Below are 27,468 nucleotides of genomic sequence, written 5' to 3'. Positions count from 1 at the left end.
TTTTTTTTTTTTTGAGATTTGGGTATACACAGTAACATATGGGACTGGAGAACACAAACCAAGGAGGTATCAGATTCTGTTCTAATTGAACCCTTAGGTTCAAGTACTGGTATAATAAAAGTGACATACAGATGTAGGTTCATGTAGAAATACGCACAATGAAAACCAATAACCCTATTCCAGAGGTGCAGGTAAGCTTTAGAAGGCCTTCTTAGAGTACAAGCTTAACTGAAGAAAGGCCCACTTACAGGGTGACAATTACTGAACTATATGAAATAAAATTGTCATAACTTCTGAATAGTTTGCACTATGACATTCAAACTGATACATTGGCCACAGGGCATTATGGGAATTAGCAACGAACCCCACTTTAATTTGGATGGGTTCGTCAATAAGCAAAATTGGCGCATTTGGTGGACTGAGAATCTGCATTTTGTGATCAAGAAGTCTCTTGACCCTCAATGGGTGACTGTGTGGGGTGCATTGTCCAGTCATGGAATAATTGGTGTGATATTCCTTGATGGCATGGTGACTACCAAACAGTACATGGTTTTGGAAGATTATCTCATTTCCATTATCCAAAGTGACCGTGATTTCGACAAGATGTGGTTCATGCAAGACGGAGCTTGACCATCAAAGCAGGAGAGTCTTTGATATCCTGGAGGAGCACTTTGCGGACCGCATTCTGGCTCTGGGATACCCAGAGGCCACTGGCATGAGCCTTGATTGGGCGCCATATTCCCTGTATCTAAACACGTGATTCCTTTTTGTGGGAATATATTAAAGACAACGTGTAGAGCAATAACCCCATAACCATTGCTCAGCTGAAAACAGCCATTCAGGTCATTGACAGCATCAATGGTCCACACTTCAGCAGATCATGCAGAACTTCTGTATTCGTCTGCTCTACATCATCGCCAATGACGGAAGGTGTATTGACCGTGTCATAACCTATATCTGAATATCTGTAGTGACATTAACATGTTCAATAAAGTGTTGTACAGTGTAGTTTGTAACTAATTTACATTGTTTTTTTTCATGTAGTTCAGTAATTGTCACCCTGTGTGTAGGATTTGCTGTAGGCTATTGGTCATCCGAGGCTGCTCAATCTGGAACTCTTGAAATCTGTCTCTGTATGTGGCATTTGGGGCTGTTTGCTTACAGATGGGCTATGAATTCATTGTTTTTTATCTGCTATTTGTAATAAGCAGTTCATCAGTGCATATGGCCTCTTAATGTACTGATGAATGTAGCTTGCACTGTACGTTTTCTCCCTAAGTTACAAGGCTTACAGCTAATATTCATACTTAGATGATTTTCTTTTTTTTTTTCTGGTAACCCTCCAAGACTCAGTCATTACGCTGGTGATGAACACATTTCTCCCAGCGAGAAACCGGTTTGTTGATTCTGTCACTGTAGGATGTTTGAACTTGTTGATGAAGCCACAATCTCACCTCTCCTTGCATCACTTCATCTCCAGCAAAGTAAAGTCCTTGAAGATATTCTTTAAGTTTTAGAAACAGATAAAAATCACATGTGGCCCAGTTGGGACTGTATGAAGGCCGATCGATGATAGCAAATCCAAGGCATCACATTGTTGTAGACGTTGCAGCACTTGGGTCTGGTCTGGCATTGTCATGCTGAAGAAGAGAGTGCTGTAAGTTGTGGACGAAGTCTTCAAATTTTAAACACAATTATGTATGGCATGCTGTTTCTCATGCACTGGCATAGTTACATTACACACCACCATGTTACATGCTACAATTCAGAGCCTGTTAGCAGCAGAGGGCTACAAATGTGTAGACATGAAGAACAAGTATGTAGAATGTTAATAACATTTGATTTACTTTAAAAGCTGTAAGAGTTTTCACATAACAATTTGGGAGGCATTACCTTTCAGTGCATCCCTGTAGCTCCACACATGATATGAGACTGAGATACTGTATGATGAGAGAAAACAAATTAATTAGTTCCTTGATGTAGATATAAATTTGCTTGTAGAGGAGGATTGGAATTTGGTAATAGGAAAGAGCACAGATGAAAAAATAGTTGTGGACAAGGTATCTTTTTTTTCACAAATGCATTGTTTAGCAGAAATATACACTGACAAAATTGGCTCAGGCTTCCAGCCATGTCAAGTGGATTAAAGTCCATGAGCTTTCAGCCGAGTGCTCCTAGGACGTAGTCAAGTAGTGACTGTTGAATGATTGCTGCTGTCATCCTTATGCAGCGCTGCCTTTAGTGACGTCGTTGGTGATCACTCCAGTGCCATATATGCTAATGTCTTTGTTGTATGCTTGCCCCACCCACTTCAACCTTCTGATTGCTTGTATCCAAGCTGTGATTAGCTGCAGGCCACATTCTTTATTGAGGTGTTATCAGAAATTTTTATCTCAATTGCTTCTTTTATTATGCTGCCCCAGAAACTATTAGTCCGTGTAATAACAGATGTGTTGGCAAATGCAATACAGTGTCCATTTTCTAGAGCACATTCCGCTACCATTGATTTCTCAGGATATGGTAAGCAAAAACATCTCTTGTGTTCTACATGGCACTGTTCAGTAGTACATAAAATCTGTCTGACAAAAAGTTTTATAAACACATGGTATTTTATTTGATCCTGGCATTCAGGGGTGTCAATCATCTTTCACACAGCTCATTAGTTGTTGAATTTTAGGTGGGCCCCTGAAGATCAGATTGATTTTGTGCCTCTTTAGGAGTCAGCTAATCTTTCCTGTTGTTGAGCCACAGAACAGCAAAAACACAAGCTTCTTCATGTCCTTCTCGAGGGTCTTCTGCTTCAAATTCTTCAACAAGATGGCTTGCAAAATCTGGCAGCTGTTGTAGCCATCATTCTTGAATATACACTCCTGGAAATGGAAAAAAGAACACATTGACACCGGTATGTCAGACCCACCATACTTGCTCCGGACACTGCGAGAGGGCTGTCCAAGCAATGATCACACGCACGGCACAGCGGACACACCAGGAACCGCGGTGTTGGCCGTCGAATGGCGCTAGCTGTGCAGCATTTGTGCACCGCCGCCATCAGTGTCAGCCAGTTTGCCGTGGCATACGGAGCTCCATCGCAGTCTTTAACACTGGTAGCATGCTGCGACAGCGTGGACGTGAACCGTATGTGCAGTTGACGGACTTTGAGCGAGGGCGTATAGTGGGCATGCGGGAGGCCGGGTGGACGTACCGCCGAATTGCTCAACACGTGGGGCGTGAGGTCTCCACAGTACATCGATGTTGTCGCCAGTGGTCGACGGAAGGTGCACGTGCCCGTCGACCTGGGACCGGACCACAGCGACGCACGGATGCACGCCAAGACCGTAGGATCCTACGCAGTGCCGTAGGGGACAGACTCACCATACTTGCTCCGGACACTGCGAGAGGGCTGTACAAGCCATGATCACACGCACGGCACAGCGGATACACCAGGAACCGCAGTGTTGGCCGTCGAATGGCGCTAGCTGTGCAGCATTTGTGCACCGCCGCCATCAGTGTCAGCCAGTTTGCCGTGGCATACGGAGCTCCATCGCAGTCTTTAACACTGGTAGCATGCTGCGACAGCGTGGACGTGAACCGTATGTGCAGTTGACGGACTTTGAGCGAGGGCGTATAGTGGGCATGCGGGAGGCCGGGTGGACGTACCGCCGAATTGCTCAACACGTGGGGCGTGAGGTCTCCACAGTACATCGATGTTGTCGCCAGTGGTCGACGGAAGGTGCACGTGCCCGTCGACCTGGGACCGGACCACAGCGACGCACGGATGCACGCCAAGACCGTAGGATCCTACGCAGTGCCGTAGGGAACCGCACCGCCACATCCCAGCAAATTAGGGACACTGTTGCTCCTGGGGTATCGGCGAGGACCATTCGCAACCGTCTCCATGAAGCTGGGCTACGGTCCCGCATACCATTAGGCTGTCTTCCGCTCACGCCCCAACATCGTGCAGCCCGCCTCCAGTGGTGTCGCGACAGGCGTGCATGGAGGAACGAATGGAGACGTGTCGTCTTCAGCGATGAGAGTCGCTTCTGCCTTGGTGCCAATGATGGTCGTATGCGTGTTTGGCGCCGTGCAGGTGAGCGCCACAATCAGGACTGCGTACGACCGAGGCACACAGGGCCAACACCCGGCATCATGGTGTGGGGAGCGATCTCCTACACTGGCCGTACACCTCTGGTGATCGTCGAGGGGACACTGAATAGTGCACGGTACATCCAAACCGTCATCGAATCCATCGTTCTACCATTCCTAGACCGGCAAGGGAACTTGCTGTTCCAACAGGACAATGCACGTCCGCATGTATCCCGTGCCACCCAACGTGCTCTAGAAGGTGTAAGTCAACTACCCTGGGCAGCAAGATCTCCGGATCTGTCCCCCATTGAGCATGTTTGGGACTGGATGAAGCGTCGTCTCACGCGGTCTGCACGTCCAGCACGAACGCTGGTCCAACTGAGGCGCCAGGTGGAAATGGCATGGCAAGCCGTTCCACAGGACTACATCCAGCATCTCTACGATCATTTCCTTGGGAGAATAGCAGCCTGCATTGCTGCGAAAGGTGGATATACACTGTACTAGTGCCGACATTGTGCATGCTCTGTTGCCTGTGTCTATGTGCCTGTGGTTCTGTCAGTGTGATCATGTGATGTATTTGACCCCAGGAATGTGTCAATAAAGTTTCCCCTTCCTGGGACAATGAATTCATGGTGTTCTTATTTCAATTTCCAGGAGTGTATTTGCAAGTGGCTCAGTTCCTTCGGAAAAACATTGAGCATCTACAATAGCTTCCACTCGATGTACCAAGGTCCTCAGAACAGAACATTTCTGTGAAGAGTGTTGATAGCTGGTATCATGCGGATATTGATCCGTATGGGTGGGTTTCTGGGAAACACTGTGGCTGAGACCCCATTATCTTTAGGGCAGATGAGGCCATCAAGAAAGGGCAGGCAGCATATGTTTTTGCCTACATATCATGAACTTGATGTTGCCATGGATGTTGTTGATGTGATCCAAAGATTCTCCCAGTTTTTCCACATCCATGAGACTTGAAAACAAACATGTCATTGATTTACAGTTAAAAGCTAGGCTTTGCAGGAGCCATGTCCATGGCAAGACATATTGACCTAAATTTGCACATCTTAAAGAAAATATCTCATTTGTTGTCATCGTAAGTGTTGTGGAACAAGCTGTTTGCAAATTTCCCAGTGAAACTGCAGAAGTTTGTTGAGAAATGAGCTGCATTGTTTCACAATCCAAGCTGCCACCTTTTAACACGACAAAAACTCAGAGTAATGGTCTTCTCAAGCTGTGAAATGATCCTATCATTGTAGTTCTGCCAGCAGACAAGGTCAACACAACCATCGTTATGAAATGAGCTGACTATGATGTGAAGGTCCATTTGCTGCTGGAAGAGGAGAGACATTGAAAACTATCAAGGGACCCATGCATCCAGAATAATAATGAGGATGTTGGAGCTTTTCAAGCAGTCTTCACTGGAAGAAAATGTCATTAAAAAGCTGCTCCCCCAGATACCTTGACCACCTACATTGTATGGCCTTCCAAAGGTTCATAAGAACAGCACACCTCTACATCCCATCATGAGGACCATTGGATCACCAGCTTACTGACTTGCAAAACACCTGGCCAGCCTCCTTACAATAGGTATTGGTCACTGTATGCACCACGCCAAGAATACAACTGACTTCATTATTCACGCGCATTCCTATCAAAAACTCTCTAGATCTTCTTTCCCAGTTATTTTACAACACTGTTGTGTATTTATTTACACACAAAGAAGCTTGGCTTTATGTAGCTCAATAACAGGAAAGATTAGCTGGCTCCTAAAGAACACATAAAATTGATGCAGTCTTCAAGGCCACAGCTAAAATTTGACAACTAATGAGGCCTGTAAAATGCAATGTACATCCCAGTATGCCAGGAGTGAATAAAAGACCTTGTAGGTGTGGTAGTTTTGTGTCATATAGATTTATGTATTACTGAACAGTGCCATGTAGAACACTAGAGATGTTTTTGCCTGTGGTATCCTGAGAAATCAGGGGTTGCAGAACATACTCTAAAAATATACACTTCATTACATTTGCAAGACATCCATTGTTACTAACTAATATTATTACTAACTAATAGTTTCTGGGACAGCATCATAGAAGAAATGCTAGTGATAAAAAAATTCTGGCAACACCCTCGAAAAGAAGGTGGCCTGCAGCTAAGCTAACTTGGAACCCAGCCATCAGGAGGTTGAAGTGGGCAAGGCTAGTGTACAATGAAAACATTACCATGTATGGCACTGGAGCAAGCACCAGTGACATCACTGAAGGCAGCGCACTATATAAGGATAGCAGCAGCAATCATTCAACAGTCACCACTTGACAATGGCCTGGGAGCACTCGGCTGAAAGCCCATGGATTTTAAACCACTTGACATGGCTGGAAGCTTGAGAGAATCTTACCATGTTGTAAGGTTGTTAAGTACTTTGTTGTTTATTCAGTAGGGTGCCCACTGAAGTATATTACATATTAGTTATCACAAATGGGGGTAGTTGCCCCCTGCTTTTACATGTACCAGGACTGTCATTTAGTGAGAGTTTTGGGGCAGATGTGGGAGCATGTGTGGCCTTTCAATGGGTTTTCAGCAAATAATCACATTCACCTAGTAATAACTGTATGGATGTAAAAACTCTAGGAATAGTATGCACATTGCAATAATTGTAGTGATGCAGAAGAATGCCCAGGAATTATCTGGAGGCTGATAAATATTTTGACAATGACAAATGTGCAGCTGAATGGATTGCTACAACATTATTAGACACAGTGTTTGCTTGGGATATTCAATTCTATACATCAGCACTCCACGAGGCAATGTAGAGTTCGTGGTTAAGTGAATATAATATACCAATGACATGTGTTCTATTTTTATTCCACAAATTATAAATGATAGCCTGTATATGGTTTTAATGAACTCTGATTTATTTCTGCTTTGATCTTAATTATCTTTGTAGGAGAAGCAGGAAGATGGTGTAGCTTATCTTCAGTCAGAAAGATTCCCAACAATTAGTAATAAAATGATATCCATTAAATGTGATGAGATACTCAATTTAAATGATGCTTTTTAGACATTGAAACTAGTGCAAGTCCTCTAAAATATTTAAGTCTGGTCACCGTGCCTCTGAGCGACACCCACACAGAGTCCAGAGCTGGCCTACGTGCCCACGGAGCCCAAGTCTCGGAGACAACAGCAAACACTGCAGCTTGTAGACTCAGTGGCAGTTGGAGACCACACACAATGTGGCTCACTGAAGAGAACTGTTTGCCGTAGCTCAGTGCTCCAGTATTTAACAAGGAATCGACCAGTTGCTGTCCACACACGTGATGCCCATGGGCTGGCCGGCAGCAGGGGCTCCTGGCAGATAATGATACAGTTCATAAAGCTGCGGCACTATGAGTGTTTTGAGCATGGCTTATCAAACTGTGATGCGGTACTCTCTTGAGTTGTGAGTAATGTCACCACGATCTGAATCGTCTGACAGGTTCTTTTCTTGGAGCATGACTCTCTGTAGCCTGTTGAACATTTGTGTGACCACCTCGTGCTGAGTCAATTAAAGAAGAAGAGCAGAAATCATAAAACTCTTATCGATAATGCTATGTTTGTTTCGATTGCTGACAGTTTTCCCATTGTTCTATCAATTATATTGGATAAGAATTCTAGAAATATGAACAGTACCAAACAATGGGTCAGATGAGTAATTTATCCGAAATTGTCTTTGGTTTCTTCTAGTGAATTTAATTACTATGTTTACTTTTTCTGACTTCACATTTAATGTTATATCAGAAACCAGTGGAAACTTTAAGCAGTATTGTCTCACAATGATCGTATATTTATAACCTACAATATACAAAGGCAATCCCTGTGAAAAAGGTCTATTTTTTGGAGACTTAAAAACTGATAATATGGTTGTTGGCCATACTGTTGTTAGTGGTGCTGCCTATGCTTCCAAATAAGAATGCACGTGCTTCGCTCAGGTCTTCAGTCTTGGCTTGACAACCATTTGAAATGGATCTCTCATTGAATGCTAATGCCAAGTGCAAAGTTCACACAGTTATTTGATTTTTGTGTGCGAAAGGTGTTAAACTGGATGAAGTGCATTGCCAGTTCATGAATAGTCATGCATGGTCATCAAAAATGTTTGCAAGTGTTGTGCAGACATTACAGCCAGTCATTGAAATTCACAACAAAGTTTCTGTTTCCAATGAGGCAGTCGTGAAGACCAAGAAAACCATGTGTAAAGTTTGGAGGATCGTTCTGGATGCTCTCTGTGCTTTGATTCCTGAGGTTTCCTGAAGCATCATCTGCAGGACTGTAATGGGAAAGTTGCAATATGAGACAGTGTGTGCAAGGTGGGTACCATGTTTTCTGATAGAAGACTACAAACAGCAACTGACAGGTAGTGTAAAACACTGAAAAAACTCAGCAGGGCAATTCATAACTGTAGAAAGGTATGTTGGGCAAGGACATAAGCATTCTGTTGTAACCAGATGAAACCATTTTCGTCTGGCCATAACTGTGGGTTCTTTGATTGTTCTGGGAGAAGGCTCATCAAAATAAAACAAACTCCGCGCACTCACAACATGTGGCAGATGCACATGACAATGCTGGGGGCAAGACTGAATACAGATGTAGAGGAGGAGGGAGGGAAGGTAACTGTGGCAGATGGTGCCTCCCTGCCAGCACCCTAGTATTTACCACAGGGGTGACCAGGAACTCCAGCCAAAAAACCAGTCACTGGGTTCTTGCCCACATCCAGAGACACAGACGCTGAGGTCAGCTAGATGGCAAAGGGATCTTCTGGAGGAGTGTGATGACCTTCTGAGGGTGTCTTGTCCCTGGAAATTGGTTCGGGCAACTGGTGGAGGCCAGCCCCGGTGGTGCCAGCAGCAGGAGAGCATTCACCTTCGTGGGGACCACAGTGGACGGTGCTGGCAGTGGCTGCCGGACAGCTGGCTGCAATTGCAGGTGTGAACCCCTGCAATATGTTTGGTCTGCTGTAGTACCGACCAGTGACTACAACAACATGTCAGTGTTTAAATGTTGGGCAATAGGCATGTACAACAACTCATAATAAGACAATCTCGCAGTCCAACATTGCAGTTTTTGTGTTGTCTGAGGTGGGACAGACTCAAGGCTATCAAAGGCCGATGATCTTGCAGCAAATAGAACTTCCAATGCTACGTATACTGGTGGAATTTCATAACACCATAGATAATGGCAAGCACTTTTCAAGCCAACTTTAGTTACACTGTGCTTTGTTAAGAGTTTTTTTTTTTCTAGATCTGTCAGAACAACCAGTTTTACAGGAGAGCATCGCTCCAATCCCAAAAGAAGATGCATCCGCAGCTAATATGACAGGCTTATCTGGTCAAAGTTAATCAAACATCTATGACTTAACAAAGCCTCTTTCAATTTCTAAAGTGCATTGTGACGTTTTTTGGACCATGCAAAGAAAACATTCTTCCGGTGCAGCTGGTTAAGCAGAGCAGCAGTTTACACAGCATTGGAATACATTTTATTCAATAGGGGTGAGCTTCCCACGCCCGACTGGAGCTCCATAATGTTACTGGATGCCAGCAGATCTCTAATTGCAGCCAACTGCGATGTAGTTGCATGTATACGCTGTGACTTGAATAGTTCAGTTCTTCCTGGAGGAAGGAGCACTTTTTCTTGTTGCACTTTAAGCTAGATGCAGAAAGAACTTGAAATAAACAGTCTAAATTTACTAAATGTTGCACAGGTGTACAAATCATGACAACAATATTGTCCACATAGTACAAGAAAGGACTTCCACTGTTAACTGTTCCAGGAGCTGTTGAAAAATTGCAGGAGCTGAAGCAGTGTTTGAAACAGAAACAAACATAAATGAATGTTTATCATAAAGTATTTCTTAGACTCTTCATCCACTAGTAACAGTACATATGACTCTTGCAATTCTATTAAAAAAAAAAAAAAACCACATCTGTCCCAGTCTGTCCATCAATTCCTGTAGAAATGAAACAGGAAAAGAATCCACTACAGTTTGTTGTTTAACTGTAGCCTTAAGGTCAGCACACACATGTAAACTACCTGAAGGCTTCTTCAGACTGACCAAAGGCAAACTACCTGAAGGCTTCTTCAGACTGACCAAGGGAAATGCCCATTGCCTTGCAGAAATGGGTTTGATAGCCTCATTCTCTTGCCATTTTTGCAATTCCTGAGAAACTTGCTCATGTATTGCATGGGAGGCAGGTTAGGTGAGACAAAATCACAACTGTGTGTCGTCATTCACAGTGATGTGAGCTTCAACGTATTTTGTCCTTCCTATACATGATTCAAATATTTCCTTTTACTTACTTCACAAGTCAGAAACGTTAGTTTGAGGCACATAGACACTGATTTGCAACATATTGTTCTAAATGCACAAGATGAAAAAATCAAATAAATCTAATTTAAATATGTTTGCACTGTTTTTGGAATTGAGTACATGATAAGTTACTGGCAAACTAGGCATGCCAACGACTGGAATTTCTTATCCATTGTAGGCAGGTAAAATAGAAGTAGGCTGTTGTAGCAATGGGCTACTGATTCTCTCATAAATATCTCTGTTTATCAGGGCACAGAAGGACCAGTGTCAAAATGTAACATAACTGCCTTATGTTCCACTTTTAAATAAACAAAAAGTTTGTTCACCTGCCAGCATATTGCAGTGGAAGCTTTTTGTCATGCAGAAGTACTTGCTTCAGCTCGTGCCTGAGTGAGTGGCATTGCCTGCACTGTGAACACTTGTTGACGGCGAAGCTGTGGCCGCCAAGTGCTATCACGAAGGCAGCTATCACCCCGCCTTGCCTGCTGCATAAACACACAGTGTGAATGTGACCATGTTCATATTGAAAGCCAGGATTACCTTCCCAATAATACCTCAAAAAATTTCGAGGACATGATTTTTTTCCCAGAGTTTTGTAACACACATCTACTCTTACTGCTTGAGCTCTATTCTGAACTACTTGAACTATTCTGTACATAAGACAAAGTGTCTGGTGTACTACAAACAACTGAAACACAAGGAGCCTCAAAATCAACGTCTGTTGAGTCCACAATTGTTTCAGGTTAAACAATAAAATTTTTAAAGCAGGGTCTGGCAGTTTGAGAATTGAATTATTCTGCATAACAACATCATGCATTATAACTTCACTATAGTTATTGCCACCAAAACACTATCTTGTGATGTCTGGCGAGACCTCAGAGTCCTGCTATCTGCCGTTTGGCTGTCTGAGCAGGCTGCTGCTTCAGATGAAAAAATTTAAACCAAGCAGTTGCTACACAGATTTCACTGTCGAATAGTCATCTAACAACTGCACAAGGGTATTGTACATAACATTTTGGAAACAGGCGTGACACACAGTTTGTAGACTTTGGAACCAATGATTAGCAAAAAGTAAGCATTGAAGCATAGTGCTCCATACTTGTAATTCTGTAGGTGGCAAAGTGCACCTCTAATTGTGCCTTGTAGTCCAACCATTCTTTGTCCTGGCTGTGGTATTGGCGAAATTTTGGGGCAGCTACTGGCGGCGGTGCTGCTTATTTGTTCGGTAAGAACATCAGTTGTCTGACAGTGAGCAGCAGGCATTCAGTCTACTGTGCCTGAAACTGTGTAATTTCAATTGAGAGACATTTCCTGTGGTGGCCCAGACATGTTGAAAAATAGTACACAAACAAATACAATTGATGAGAAGCAGAGAAACAAAATTTAGAAAAAAAAGACGTGCAACAGGCAGGCAGCTAGCATGAATTACAAGCTGGTTAAACACTGATCATTGTCACCATTTGTCATGACCAGATGAAACTACTTTCATCCAGCAATAACTGTGGGTTCTTTGCCTGCTCTGGGAGAAGACTCATCAAACTAGAACAAATGAAATATTATTTCACATTATACCATCAATGAATAAAATATTTTCTTAACTTTGACACACTTTCTTGTTGCAGACATACTGGATAATTTATAAAAGTCACTGACTACTAAAGGATCACATGATGCACATATTAACAAATGGTTCTCTTGCAGTATAAAATGCAACATTTACAAAAGTACTTTTCATCAGAAACTTTAACTGTCACTGTCCTACATGATAATGTTCATTGCTGTTAGCTGAGTTCTGGAACTGGACACAGCACTTCTGTGCTCGGCCCTGTTTTGACCCCCCCCAGTGCAAGGACGCTGCTGTGCTGAGAGGAGTGGCATGGTCTTCAGGAGCACCTCCCATATGTCACTGCAGACTGCAGCGAGACCTCACTAACATCTGTGGTAGTAATATGTATTGCCCACTTTGGTGTGACACATGATCTCTAGATGATACACACTTTCTCCACAACACTCTCTCACGTGTCACCCTTTGAACTTTGTCTTCTGCAAGCCTTTGGTTGTAATGTGATCATCCTCCCACGACACGGTGTGGACTTGGCACTGAGCGTCTACCAACTATTCCTGAAGTTGACAGAACTCTTGTCTGGATGGCACTTCCACTCCAACAATAAGGTGAATGACAAGGTTCAACATTTCCCAAAAGACATGACAGCAAGCTGATATGACGTGGACATTGCAAAACTGCCACAACATCTACAACCATGCATTCACTGAAATGGTGATTACATAGAAAAGTCTAAAAATATAGGCGACCTTACTTTCAGGATTTCCATAGTATTATGTTTTTATCTATTTTTGTGCATTTTGTTGCACTTGCTTATTACTAAATATAAGCTGCTGGTCCTTGTAGAAAGTAGCTTCCATAAAACTGCCTGCATTTCACTTTTTTTTTTTTTTTTTTTTTTTTTTTTTTTTTTTTTTTTTGGTGATACCACGCCTCTGCACAGAACAAAACTGGTGACAAAAATAGTCTCAGAGACAGAAGCAGCCTGTAATATGTTTATGTACAGTATGGCTAAGCTATGTAACATCATAATGTCTCCAAGTATGCAATGCTCTGTGTTTGATGATGTTTTGTCATCGACTTCTGTCTGCTAGAAAATACTCTAAATAGTAGCATTTCAGGCACAAAGTATCTGTATAAGAGAACGAAATGGAACTTTCTTGGCTCGGCATATTATTGTTAAAAAAGCAAAAACTCATTCTCAGAAATCCATGTTTTACAGGAAATTAAAAAAATCTTTCTAATACATACAATTTTTAATTGATGCAAACAGAAGTTGAATCATATATTACTTCACAATTTCGTTCTTTCTTTCTCTCTCTCTCTTTTTTTTCCCCACTTTATCTCACATATTACTTAATCAAAATTAATGATTGAAACATCATTTCAAGATTTTTGTCACCAATTATGATGAAAAATACACAAATAGTTAAAGTTTCCAGAATGGGATTTTCACTCTGCAGCGGAGTGTGCGCAGATATGAAACTTCCTGACAGATTAAAACTGTCTCCTACTTTCCAAACTTTACAGAAGCTCTCCTCTCCTACCTTCCAAACTTTACAGAAGCTATCCTCTTGCAGGAGAGCTTCTGTAAAGTTTGGAAGATAGGAGACGAGATACTGGCAGAAGTAAAGCTGTGAGGGCAGGGCGTAGTCGTGCTTGGGTAGCTCAGATGGTAGAGCACTTGCCCGCGAAAGGCAAAGATCCCGAGTTCGAGTCTCGGTCTGGCACACAGTTTTAATTTCCCAGGAAGTTTCAAATCGGTGCACACTTTGCTGCAGAGTGAAAATCTCATTCTAGTCTCAAGTATTGTTCTTCAATCAAATCTGTTAAATAATTGTACAAATATGTGTATAAAGCACATGACTGCATGGCTTTAGAACTGCATTCAGATTCTGAAAGTCAACAATAACTCATCATTGATGAAGGGGAGATTTACTTGAGCTTTAGTTGTGAGGCCATCAGAGGCGATGTGACAATTACACAAACATTGAAATTCCCACTGATCTCATACAATCGAGCAACTGCCTGTCCACTTACAGGAAGAACACATGGTGTACTTTCAGGTCGGATATGAAGTTGCTGCTAACCTTCAAAGAGATTCCAAACTCCTGTCATTGTTTAAGTTTTGCAATGATAATATTATCGCCTGCAAATAATTTTACTGTGAAATTCCAGAACCTTTTTGTGTGATCAAAAGTATAATGGATTATTCACAAGAAAAACAACAAGGGCTTTGAACATATATACTGTCAATCCAGCTGCCACCATAAGATATTACCTCTGAGTACTACTTCTTCACATCAAAGGACAGCAGTCACCTGATGATCTGCACACAGTTCTTGGGATAGTGAGAGACTTTCTCCAAGCTGAAGAATGAAACTGAATGGAAAGAATGCTTAGAGGAGGCTGCCAGACACTAAATGACAATGCAACTGATAAGACATACTTTCAGAAGATTTTCGGAGATGAACATGTTACCTGAAGCCTACAACCTCACACTGCTAGAACTGAAGGATGTTTGTAAATATCATGCCAAATCTTTCCAACAGTTCAACCTGCTGACCCGTGTTGCAATCATCGCACAACACACAATAGAAGCTTACAACATAGAAAAAGAATGTATGAAGAGCAAGACAACTTATGAAAAATTAAATGAAAAACAGAAAGAAATAGCTGAGGAAGTCTTGCATTCAATAATAAATAAGATTCCCAATTGTTACTCCATCAATGGGGTGGGAGGTTACGGTAAAACATTTGTTCACAATATTTTGTGCCACATTTTATGATGAGAAAACAATATTGTTTTAACAGTTAGATGGACAGGCATTGCTACCAACCTCCTACCCCCCCCCCCCCCCCCCCCCCCCCCACACACACACACACACACACACACACACGCACGCACGCACGCACGCACGCGACAGTCTATTTTCAAATGACCTGTACTCATCTTGAACACACAGGTCTCACCATTTTGCACTCTCACCAAGGGTGCACGCTTCCTCCATGCTTCTGATCTCATAATTTAGGACAAGATTTCAGTGGTTCCCAAAGATGCACTAAATGTTGTTGATTTTAGTGGACATAATGAATAATAATCTCCCTTCTGGAGGCAAAATAATTCTGTTTGGTTGAGATTTCCATCAAGTATTACCCATCGTTAGACATACCAATAGAACAGCCATTGTCAAAACTACAGTTAAATGATCACCTCTATGGTCTCTTGTTAAAATTCATAAGCTGACTCAAAATAAGATGGTGCATGATGATCCCGTTTCTGCTCAATGGTTACTTTAATTGGGCAATAGTGATTTAGAAAATTAAACAGATTACTTCAGTGAAGTGATCAAACCCCCTAAACATTGTTATTGTAATTGCCACTTAAATAAGTTTCACCAAACTCCATCTGCTTAGTAATAGGAGGTGAGCAATTGACTACAGACACTTTCTTTGTGCCAGAAAATGTCGTGTATGAGGTCGTATAGTAATGAAATGGAAATGATGCTGCAAATTTGTGTAGTAGCAAAATATGTTAAATTAGTGATGCTCACCTTGAAAAAAATACCAATTTGAGTCCTCATGTCTGTATTAATTCCTTCTATTGCTCAAAATATTTCTGAATGTTGTTATCATTTAGGCTGTGGAGGAGATCCATTGATCTCGTCTTCTGGCATAGCAGAACAACACATCGGCAGTAAACTGATTGTCCAATTGTCCACTGCCACTGAGTTGAGGAATTTTTGGAGAAACTTACCACAGCCTAAGAACACAGTTCAATACTAAAAAAAAGAATTTCCCCTACACACCATGACAAATGGTTCCTTAGCAATGTGAGTAGTCTTTTGAGTCAGCTAGTATACTGGAATGAACAGGAATCCTAAAATAAAATTCTTTATTTACAGCTAACCACTCAACTGTGTGGCAACAAATAGCTGTAGGCCAATGGTTGGAAAGTTAACACAAGAAGCATGAAAGTGCATCCCACAAACTCCTTACATTTATCTCCACCCTAAATTACTGCTTAATGGACTGCACAAGATACTTTTCAAACAACATTTTTTGAGATCCACATTAAACTATGTCCAACTGTAATTTGAACAGTGACTCCATTAAGTGAAATGCAGGAAGATCTGCAGTGGATAGGCACTTGGTGCAGGGAGTGGCAACATAGAAAGAAGGATCCTTTATTGTATGATTATATGATAGCAGAACAAACACTGGTAGAAGTTACTTTTGTAAAATATCTGGGAGTATGCATACGGAACGATTTGAAGTGGAATGATAATATAAAATTAATTGTTGGTAAGGCGGGTGCCAGGTTGAGGTTCATTGGGAGAGTCCTTAGAAAATGTAGTCCATTAACAAAGGAGGTGGCTTACAAAACAATCGTTCGACCTATACTTGAGTATCGCTCATCAGTGTGGGATCCATACCAGATCGGGTTGATGGAGGAGATAGAGAAGATACAAAGAAGAGCAGCGCGTTTCATCACAGGGTTATTTGGTAAGAGTGATAGTGTTACGGAGATGTTTAGCAAACTCAAGTGGCACATTCTGCAAGAGAGGTGCTCTGCAGTGCAGTGTAGCTTGCTGGCCAGGTTTCGAGTGGGTGCATTTCTGGATGAGGTATTGAATATATTGCTTCCCCCTACTTATACCTCCTGTGGAGATCACGAATGTAAAATTAGAGAGATTCGAGTGTGCACAGAGGCTTTCCAGCAGTCGTTCTTCCCGCGAACCATACGCGACTGGAACAGGAAAGAGAGGTAATGACAGTGGCACGTAAAGTGCCCTCCCACACACCATTGGGTGGCTTGCAGAGTATAGATGTAGATGTAGAAGTGTCAAACAACCTGATAGTACATTAAAAAAAAAAACGAATAAAGATAATAATTCTTTATTTGTGTGATTTATGAATTTACAAGAATAATACTTTCAAAAACTTCTGAAATGTCACAATGTTGATGCTGAGTTTTTATTTCCAAATCATATTAAACCATAATTTACAGTTCTAATCAATAAAATTATATTTGTTTTAAAATTGTAACACACATCCAATATATATATATATTATCACAATGCTATGAAATTACTTCACACAATGAATAGATTCTTAAATTATTTAGAAAACCATTATACTGTATTAAAACTGAGCCAGTTCACACTTCTAAAATTGTCAGACAAAATAAGGCACATGAAAAAGAAACCTCTCTGTGTGTACATGTGCGCATGTGTGTGCCCACATTTGTGCAAATACATCAAGCCCTTATGATGTACGGATAAGACAAGTCAGTTATTATAAACATTGTAAATACGTGCACATAGTTTGCAGTTCACTAAACTAATATGATATGTAAAAAAGCCACAGTCACAAAGTACAGAAATACTATTGAGAAGATATAAGCTTTAACATCTCATTTGCAATTCTATAAGCACAGCCCACGGAAACAAATTTTTATTTTAACTGCTAACAAAATCTAAAATTACATTTAAATGCAAAGAAAAAGAGTTTCATTTTGGTCAGCTATCTTACGGTGATGGTTTTGCTGGTTACTAGGTTACTTTTTCATCTGCATATCTGCATACTTATGAAATAATTTTTACGATATAATTTAACCTCAGTTTAGTTTAATTACTTGCACATTCTGCTGAACTTATTTGCAGTATATTGCTGTGATGTAGAGCATCTTTAGAGTTACACATTTTCTGAGATAAATTACTTGATTAAATACATAATAGGGTTTTACATTAATCTTAATCTACATTTACACAGTCCATTCAGAAATTCATTGATGGAGTGGGAATGATGTAGCAAAGATTTTATTTTTTCCTTGGGTTTCAATATATTTAATTCATAAGGAAATTGTCAAATATTTTTCATGCCTGGACAATTTGCTCCCTTTGTGAAATTAAAAACCACAAATGATTAACAAAATTTTAGATCATAACAATGTCATCAAGATTGCCACACAGAATCCTACAGAAACCACTGTGAAAATTTACTGCATTTTTTTTATCGGAATATTGGAAGAAATTATCATGAAGGGGAAAAAAGAAACTTTCAGCATATTTTTGCGGCGTGTTACAAATAATAAAACAAAATAAATTACTCTGAAGTCAAAAGAAGCAAGAACAACCATACTGCCACATACTGCTTTCCTTTTTCTAAAAATTTTGATTTATATTCTTGCTTTCAAAATGTTTTCTTAAGATACTTATTGCATGTTACAAGCATTCTGATAAAAAAAGGAAATGCAAGCTCTGATAAAGTACAACAGAAATCTATTCAGTGTTAACTGTCAACTCATGACTACTACTGCAGTATCAGCCATTTGTAAATGATATTCCTAGGTTAGACCTGTCTTTATGGTTATTTTATTGTACACGGTCATGACAATACTGAAGAAACAACTTTGTTCAAATTCTGCTTACATGTTGACACAAGAAACTTACTGCTAAGTGACAATGGAAAGAGGACATTATAAATAGAGAAAATGAAATTAAAATTGACAGCAAAAGAAATATGTAACTTATAAGAATAAAATTATGATCTATTTCTGAAAAAGATCTCACATCAGAAACAGTTGTATCATGGATTTTGATCTAATTATGTTTTTTTATTAATTTTAACACACACTGTAATTCAAGACAAATGTTGACTTAATGTTTTCAAGTCTTCCTTTTTGAACACTTAATAACTGAGTCATGATAACATGACATTTCTGGATGTAACATGACACGAAGAAAGTTTTGTTTCTTATGACACGAACAAAAAGTGGAAGTAGCGGATTACAGGTATTAGGTATATACAAATCTGTCAGTGTTCTGCAGCTTCCTGGTAGTATTGCCTACATGTTCAATAACCTCTCAGGTGCATACTTTATTTTAAAATTGTTCTGATATAAATTTTAGCTGATAAAATTTACCACAATACAAAATTAATTACCTCAGACTCACATGGAACAACAGTAAGTGAATGCCACATCAACCTAACTAAGGAATAGTTGAAAAGAGATTGACATTTAGTGGTGTTGCTGAGCTGCAGGAAATTCATAAACTGCTTGAAAACATAAGAGCACCCCCAAACAATTTTTCTTGACTGACTAGAAGAGAGGGTGCTGGGAACATATAACACAAGTTCTACACCAGACACAGATTGCTTTAGTTGGAGGAAATGGGTAAGCTACATCTCCCTAATGAAGTTCTACCAATTAAATATTCCATATAGACAATTATGATCATTTTATAAAGAGGAAGATATGCTTTATGCGTTTTACTGCTTAGAAGATATGCTTTACAGGTTTTACTGCTTATTATAAGTACCTATCTTTACAAAAGATCAGCATTACAAACGAAAACTGCTCATGTGCTATAACAGGTTGGTGATGCAGATATGCTGTTATGTCAAAGTAATTCAACTTTCCCCAATTGAGAGCTAGGAACCTGGGGTGTTAAGAAAGTGGTTATAGTGTAAGATTGTAATGCTCTACTGGAAATGAGACAGTTCTGACTATGCACTCAATTTTGAATAAACATCATGAAGATTAAAAAATAAATAAATAAATAATTTGGAAATCATATGAAGCTCAGCCTGATATATACACCATGTAGATAGACTAGGCCCATAACTACATGAAACTGGAATACATTTATACTATTTTTACCATGGAAACCATAACCATGGGCTGTGGCATTATATGCATCAAAGTCATGAATTGCGTAAACAGTAAAAAATGAAGACAATTGATTACTTCAACATTAACAAAGGACTTTAGAAAATGTATCTATCCAATTTCAACTCATGCTGCATATTTTTGTCAGAAAGTGCATCTGAAATTATCCCATTTTCAGTGAGTAGGGACAATAAATACAAACCCATAAAATAAAAATGAAAGATTTTAAAAAAATAATGGACCTGGGATTTTTATTTTTTGCTTCTTCTGTACTGGAAATTAATTAAACGAATATTTAGCATTCACCAGTTGCTTTCTTGGTTGTCACACACCATATACTCACATCTGAAGAATACCAAGTCAACTAATTGGCAGATTCAGGTAAAGCAGAGTAAGGAAAATCTTGTTACAAACCACTGATCTCACCATAAAGATATGTGATATCACCCTAGTCTTTCAGGTTCTGTAACTTTGGTGGAATAATTGTTTCAGAAAATTAAGACTCTGAACGTAGCTTCAAACATAAAGAACAAAACTTTCTAATGCGTTAAAATTATACACCAGACAAGAACAGTGAATTGTGAGTTATTAGTTGACATACATTACTAAACATTTCAGTCTAATGCAGGAGACCCACAAAAAAGTGATAAAACTAACGAGCAGAACATCACATATTATCCATCCTTATAGGGGAGCAAACATCATATTGAATGCAATTTTGCCTTTTAATACAGTCTAAATTTTCATTTCTATATATTGCACAGTCTGAGCATACAATCTCAGTCAAATCTATTCCTTTAGCTTTCAAAAGCTATGGTCTTCCTGGCTAAAATATCTGGTCACAACTTACAGGCAGACTCAAATATTCATTTTGCAGTACATCTCTCACACTTGATTAACAAAGCATGCCAGAGAATGCTGTGGGATTTGGAAGATAAGAGGTTGGTACTGGTGGCAGACTGAGTGATGCCATGTAAAATACCTGGCTAACATAGTAATAGCACTGTCCATGAAATGCCTGAGCCCAGGTTCATGTCCCAGTGCTGTACAACATTTAAGTCTGTTAGGAACTGACAGTTTCATATATATTGGCATTTCACCAGATCCTTCATGTAGATAGGTGAAGAGCTGTAGGATTTCATACGTGGAACTCAAAACATTACTAATTTTGTTCATAACAACAACAAAACTGTCTGTGATATTGATACAAGCATTTTTTAAGGAATGAACAGTCTAATGGCACATCTTAAATCTCCTCTTCATGTAGACATTAAATAAATTCACATTGAGTACCCACATTACAATAATTACTATTATTAAATAATAACATTAAGACAAAACACACTCTAGCTTACAGCTCAAAATCATCAAAGGTGCCAAGTCACAAGGTTTAATTCTAGCATAATGTTGAAGTCTAATGATACTCCTAACATCACTCTTATTATACGCATGAGCATAAATTAGTTATAAAATAGTAGCTTAATATCACAGATATTCATAGCAACACACTGCTCGTCATAGTATCGAGACGGAGTGAAGCATTTTTAGCTCATTTTATGCTGATTTAATGTCTGTGGCACACTATGAAACCAATCTTTCTGAAAAATCAATTTAAGTTATATAACACAAAAGTCTCACAGATCAGTTCACAGCTTGATTTTTATCACTTACAAAACTGACTGCACTGTATAATGTCCCACAAGAGATAGATAAAAATTTATCAACACAAGTAGAGATGTATAAAAAGTTTAAATTATGGTAAGATTCAATTGTCAGTGTTTTTACTTTTTGTTAATAGAGGTTCGATGTGCATTGTTTACAGTAATAAGGGGAAGTAAGCGCTCAGTAAAGCAACTGTAATTTCTTTCAAGTTCACGCTGGTAATCTCTCTGATCTGCACCAATCAAGTTTCTATTCTTCTTCAGAGCATCATTGCACCTGTAGGAAACCAGACATGTTAGTTTATGGAAGCAGTATTTTAGGACTACTATGCTACAAGATCTATGGAACAACAGAAATTAATATGATTCTGTATACAATTAGCTTACATTACCTATAGTGTTTTCTTTTCACCCATGAAACCGACTTACTTTTTAGAAAAATCCTTGAAGCAAAGGCGTAATTTGTTTTGAAGTTTATTTGGAGCTTTCTGTCCACTTAGAAGCTCAGATAGGAAGACAACAGCTATTTCCATGGGGCCTTGATTTACAGTTGTACCTAAACAAAACAACTGTAATCAGTTACACAATTTATATAAAGGTTCTGGCCTACCACAGTCTGCGCGCGCGCACGCGCGCAGACACATACACACACACACACACACACACACACACACACACACACGCACACACACACACAATGAAGATTAAATGATAAAATAACATCCTAAAATTATCGATTTGAAGTCTGAAACTTGCAGAAATGCCTTACAGTACACTGAGGAAAATAGTTCTTTAATTTACAGCACCAAAATTTTTAAATTTTCACCAAAATGGTTTATTTTTGGAATAGATACAATACTGCTTAAGCAAGAGCGCTCAGCCAAATGGTCAGCATTAAGAAATCATCAATGTAAGAAAAGAAGGACAAAGATAAATAGTCTATTATCATCAAAATATCCACGGGTGTACTGCCAGTCTATAGTGTCCAACGGGCACAATATTTCGGCGATCAAACATGTCGCCATCATCGCCGAAATATTGTGCCCGTTGGACACTATAGACCGGCAGTACACCCGTGGATATTTTGATCATCAAATACGCCGGGAGAAACTCAAGAATCACAGTCTATTATCAGTTAGCAGCTTTTCCAAAATTTGTACACAAGGGCCAATTATAATGATAGGTAAAAAATTTCTTACAAGGCAGCACACAGTTATGGAAGAAAATAATCTTCAGAAAAAACATCTGTCAGAATTTCTAAAGGAGGTTATAACAGGTGACAAAACATGGGTATACAGGTGTGACATTGAAATCGAAGTCTAATCTTCCCAATAGAAACTGCCTGAAGAGCCAAAAGTGGAGGGGGGGGGGGGGGGGGAATTGGCAAGTTCCATCACATGTGAAGGTTCTTCTTACTGTTTTCTTTGATTACAAGGGGATAGTGCATCATGAATTCCTGTCTTGTGGTATGGTCATAAAGTCAATAAAGGATATCAGCACACACTCTGCTGCAGAGTGAAAATCTCACTCTGGAAACATACCCCGGGCTGCGGCTAAGCCATGTCTCCGCAATATCCTTTCTTCAAGGAGTGCTAGTTCTGCAAGGTTTGCAGGAGAGCTTCTGTGAAGTTTGAAAGGTAGGAGACAAGATACTGGCAGAAGTAAAGCTGTGAGGACGGGGCATGAGTCATGCTTGGGTAGGTCAGATGGTAGAGCACACAGTTTAAATCTGCCAGGAAGTTTCACGAATACTACCTGAAAGCTATGTGCCATTTATGTGAAGTAATCTGAAGAAAACAACCAGAACTGTGACAAAACTACTTTGGAAATTGCATCACAATAATGCACCCACTCACACCTCAATGCTTTTCTTTTTTTGGCAAAAAACAAAACCGATAATTTGCCTCAGCCCCCATATTCACAGGACATAGCCCCCTGTGACTTCTTCCCATTCCCGAGGCTGAAGAGAACCATGAAAGGCCATCATTTTGCCACCATTGATGAGATGAAAACAAAAATGGCTGAAGACCGTAATGAAAAGTGAGTTCCAGAAGTGCTTCCAAGAATGGAAAAATGTTGGCACAAGTGTATTATATCTGAGGGGGAGTACTTTGAAGAGAAGAAAGTTGATGAATAAATAAAGATACTTTAAGGGAAAAAAATTCCTGTTACTTTTTGATCGCACCTCATATGGTGCAGCTGTTTCTTGGGCAGTGATGAGAGAATTCCAGGAGTGTCAGGATATGACACAGGGAACCTATTGATGGACCGGGTTTTGGTGATAGTGCCTGTCTGGGAAGGTCTGCACTCACCATACTAGCCCACTCAATGAAGATAAAAAAATGTCAATTATGGGGAAAAGTTGTGTAGCTGGGGGCAGGGAGGGAATGTTTATAGGTCACTTTTTCGTGTTATACACTATTTTGATCCAGCAGGCGCTATGAATTAAGACACAAAGGAATTGCAGACATTGGCTGTGGGTGGGAATTGATTTAAATCAAAAGGGAAAGTTGAAAATTTGTGGTGAACCAGGAGTTGAAGCTGGGTCTCCTGCTTACTAGACACACATCTTCAAATTTCCCTATTGATTTAAATTAATGTCCACTTGCAGCTAATGTCTGCAGTTCCTTTGTGTCTTAACATGCAACAGAATTTCACACTGGAAATCCAAATAATTTGAAATCTTGCTACGTATCTTTTTGAAGACGACGGGTTTACATCCATTGAAACCACAGAAATGAGCGTACGGCATTGTGGGCCAGGAGTCGCCCATTTGGGGAAGTTTGACTGCCGAGCACAAGTTATTGCATTCGATACCACATTGGGCGACTTGCGTATCGAATATGAGGATGAAATGATGATGAGGACAACACAACATCCAGTCCCTGAGTGGAGAAAATCTCCTGCCCCAGCCGGGAATTGAACCCGGGCCCCTTGGCATGATATTTCGTCGTGCTGACCACTCAGCTAACAGGGGTGGACTTGAAAACATGGTAAAGGTTGAATAAAACTACCTTTTGTTGCAACTGGTTGGCTATTTGGATTCAGTTACTTACTTCTAACGATTGCTGAAGTGCGGCCATGTTCAAAATATTAAAATTAAACTACATTAAATTTACTACAAAAAGGTTCCTATTCATTTCTTCCCTAGGACTAATAATTTGCACTATATAGGGGATTGAAAAATATCAGATTATTAAAAATATTGTTTTAATGGTATAAAATTAATGTTCATCTTTATTTAAAGTTGTTAAAATACTAATATTAAATGTGTAAACAACATCTAGTGTATTGAGGGACAAATTATGGTCCAGCGGTGTACCAGGGTGAAGTTGGGGAGGGGGGGGGGGGGGGGAATCTGGAATGTGTTCATGCATTTCCCTCCTTCATAGTCGGTAAACTGAAGATCAACTGAGCGATTCCCCACTCCATCTACCCCATTACATCACAAGAAGCAACTACAGCGTTTCATGTAGTTACACCAACACTCCGCAGAGCACCTTATGGATGACTGGTGACACAGTGTGCAGACATCCCCAGGGATGTTTATTTTCTACAAAATGTGTGTAAAAACACATGAAGATAATGGGAGAAAAGGTGTTGAGGCTGTGGAGGAATGAGGATAATGTCTCTCCACCTTCGGTTCAGACCATGAAGGTATCACAAATGAACCTAAACCAGATAAGCGTTTTGGGAAGCTCTGAAGGTTTCCTTTAGATGGTACACAAACAGATTGGCATAACAGGGTGCCCTGTGGGTGCCCATGGCCAAGCAATAGAATTGTTTTATTTTTTTGACTTAAAGGAGAAGTCGTCTACTACTACTACTACTACTACTACTACTACTACTAGTCCTTGGTGCTACTGCTCTTGTAGGGCCTTGGTCTCACGGACAACCTCCACCCACACTTCTCTGCTGGCTGCCTTGGCTCTCCATCTTTTCATTCTCATCCTTCTCAATTCCTCCTCCGGTTGTCTAGCCATCTGGTCCTTGGTCTGCCCCTTATACAACATCCACCAGGTTTACCTTTGAAAACTTTCTTTACTGTGCTGTTCTCCACCATTCTTTCTACATGTCCCAACCAACGTAGTCTATTACTCTTTATTTCAGTCATGATATCTGGTTTGTTGTACAACCCTCTGATCTCCTCATTATTTCTGATTCTCCAAAAACTCCTATCATTCACTGGCCCATAGATTTTTCCTAAGTATCTTCCCTTCCCATGTCAGCAACAACTCCTCATCATCTTGTGTCATAGTCCAGATCTCTGAACCATACATCACCACAGGTCGGACTACTGTACAATACACAGTCTGCTTCAGATTCCTAATAAGGCTTCTTGCTGTAACACTTTAACCAGTGCAAAGTAGCTCCTGTTACCAGCTGCAGTCCTTGCATGTATTTCTTCTCTCATATAATTATTCTCAGTTAACAGTGACCCAAGATATTTAAAGCTTTCACAGCATTCATATTCTTTTCCTTTCAAAGCCATGCTTCTTTCTCCTTCACTATATCTTTAACTAGATGTTAGCATATACTTGGTCTTTGACTGATTAATGGTCAGCCCCATCTCTGCACCATATCTTTCTACTTTTTCAAACTCTTCTTCTAGAGTCCTGTTTCCTCCTGGATAACAAATCAATATCATCTGCATAAGCAAGCTCCTGAGTCATTCTATTAAACAGTGTTCCCCCAGGGTTGTTGCTTTGTGTTTTACACATTACACTCTCCCAGGCGACATTAAATAGAATAGCGGAGACCACATCACCCTGCCGCAGTCCTTTGTTAACATCAAATGCCTTTGATAAAATACCTTCGATCTTTACTTTGCATACTGTTCTTCTCAAAGTCATTTGAAACAATCTTATCTGTTTGTTAGGGACTCTTGTCTCTTGCATTGCCCTCCAAAGTCAATCCCTTTTGATACTATCATAAGCTTGTTTGAAGTCAATGAACAGCTGGGGGACATCAATGTTGTACTCATAACATTTTTCAAGGATCTGTCTGATAGTGAAAATCTGGTCTGTAGTGTATCTATTAGTTCTGAAATCACACTGGTAGTCTCCTAGATACTCTTCTACGTACATTCTTAACCGCCCAGCCATGATTTTTTGTAATACTTCATATACTACACAGAGTAGTGCAATTCCTCTATAATTCCTGGAGTCAGCTTCGTCATGTTTCTTGGGCATAGGGCAGAGTATTGCTGTAACCCACTGTTTCAGCATATTTTCTTTGCGCCATATTTCCACTGTAATCTCAAGCAATACCCTTACTAGCTTTTCCTCCACCATATTTTATCATTTCTGCTGTAATATTGTCTTCTCCCAGAGCTTTATTGTTTTTAAGAGTCTTGATACTAACTTTAACTTCTTCCAGTGTGGGTTCTGCTACTGATCCCTGGTGCTCTTCATCTCTGTTTACTTCCTTCTCTGCCATACCGGCATCAACCCCACCTTCGTTTTCAGATCCTGCATTCAGTAGTTCACTAAAATACTTCACCCATCTGTCTAAAATCTGCTCTTTTCCTCCAATCAGATTTCCCTCCTTATCTTTACAGAAAACTCCTCTGGGTTGGAATCCTTTCCTTATATCTTTAACCCTCATATAGAATTCCCTTGTCTCTTCTAACAGATCACTCCACCGTTTTTCAAATTCTCTCTTTTTTCCTCCTAGATTCCTTATCTGCTTCCCTTCTCTCCTCCTGGTATTCTTCTACCATAACTCTACTTCTCCTCTGCAGCTTTCTTTTTCTTACCTCGGTTCTTTCTTTTATCTTCCTCCTACAGGCTCCATCAAACCAGCTCTGCGTTCTCGATTGCTTCTTTCTCCTGAGTACAGTTTCAGCTGTCTCATATGTTATTCATTTAACCGTTCCCCATCTTTCAATATCCTCTCCTGCCCGCTCTTCAGCTTCATTAAGTCTATCTGTCAAGATAGTTTTATACTGCTGAACTGTATTTTCATCATTTTTTAACTTGGTATCATCATACCTTGGAAAAGTCATTATGTGTAATTTGTTAGATGTATAAGCACTGAGGTGGTGGGTTTAGAGTCAGAAGAATGTTGGGGGAGACAGTGTTTGCTAGCATCAAGGACATGGGCATGGGGGATTTTGATGTATAGGGAGGTGGAAACAACATTGACACAC

The 27,468-nt window shown here is 40.1% G+C and overlaps 1 protein-coding gene across 1 annotated transcript in view; it reads right to left on the bottom strand.

The window, feature by feature from the left end:
• Positions 1 to 16,864: 16,864 nt before the first annotated feature.
• Positions 16,865 to 27,468, bottom strand: part of LOC126298468 (dedicator of cytokinesis protein 7) — a 241,019-nt gene continuing 230,415 nt past the window's right edge. Inside the window, exons 38-39 of the mRNA XM_049989801.1 lie at positions 21,747 to 21,873; positions 16,865 to 21,594 (exon numbers count right to left, since the gene is read on the bottom strand). Of these exons, the coding sequence (XP_049845758.1) occupies positions 21,438 to 21,594; positions 21,747 to 21,873 (284 nt within the window). The 3' untranslated portion in view covers positions 16,865 to 21,437. The remainder of the gene's footprint in view (positions 21,595 to 21,746; positions 21,874 to 27,468) is intronic.

The sequence above is a fragment of the Schistocerca gregaria genome, chromosome X (genome assembly GCF_023897955.1).
Source record: "Schistocerca gregaria isolate iqSchGreg1 chromosome X, iqSchGreg1.2, whole genome shotgun sequence".
Taxonomy (NCBI): Eukaryota; Metazoa; Arthropoda; class Insecta; order Orthoptera; family Acrididae; genus Schistocerca; species Schistocerca gregaria.
The sequence above is the reverse complement of the archived record's forward strand: the minus strand, read 5'-3'. Positions and strand labels throughout refer to the sequence as shown.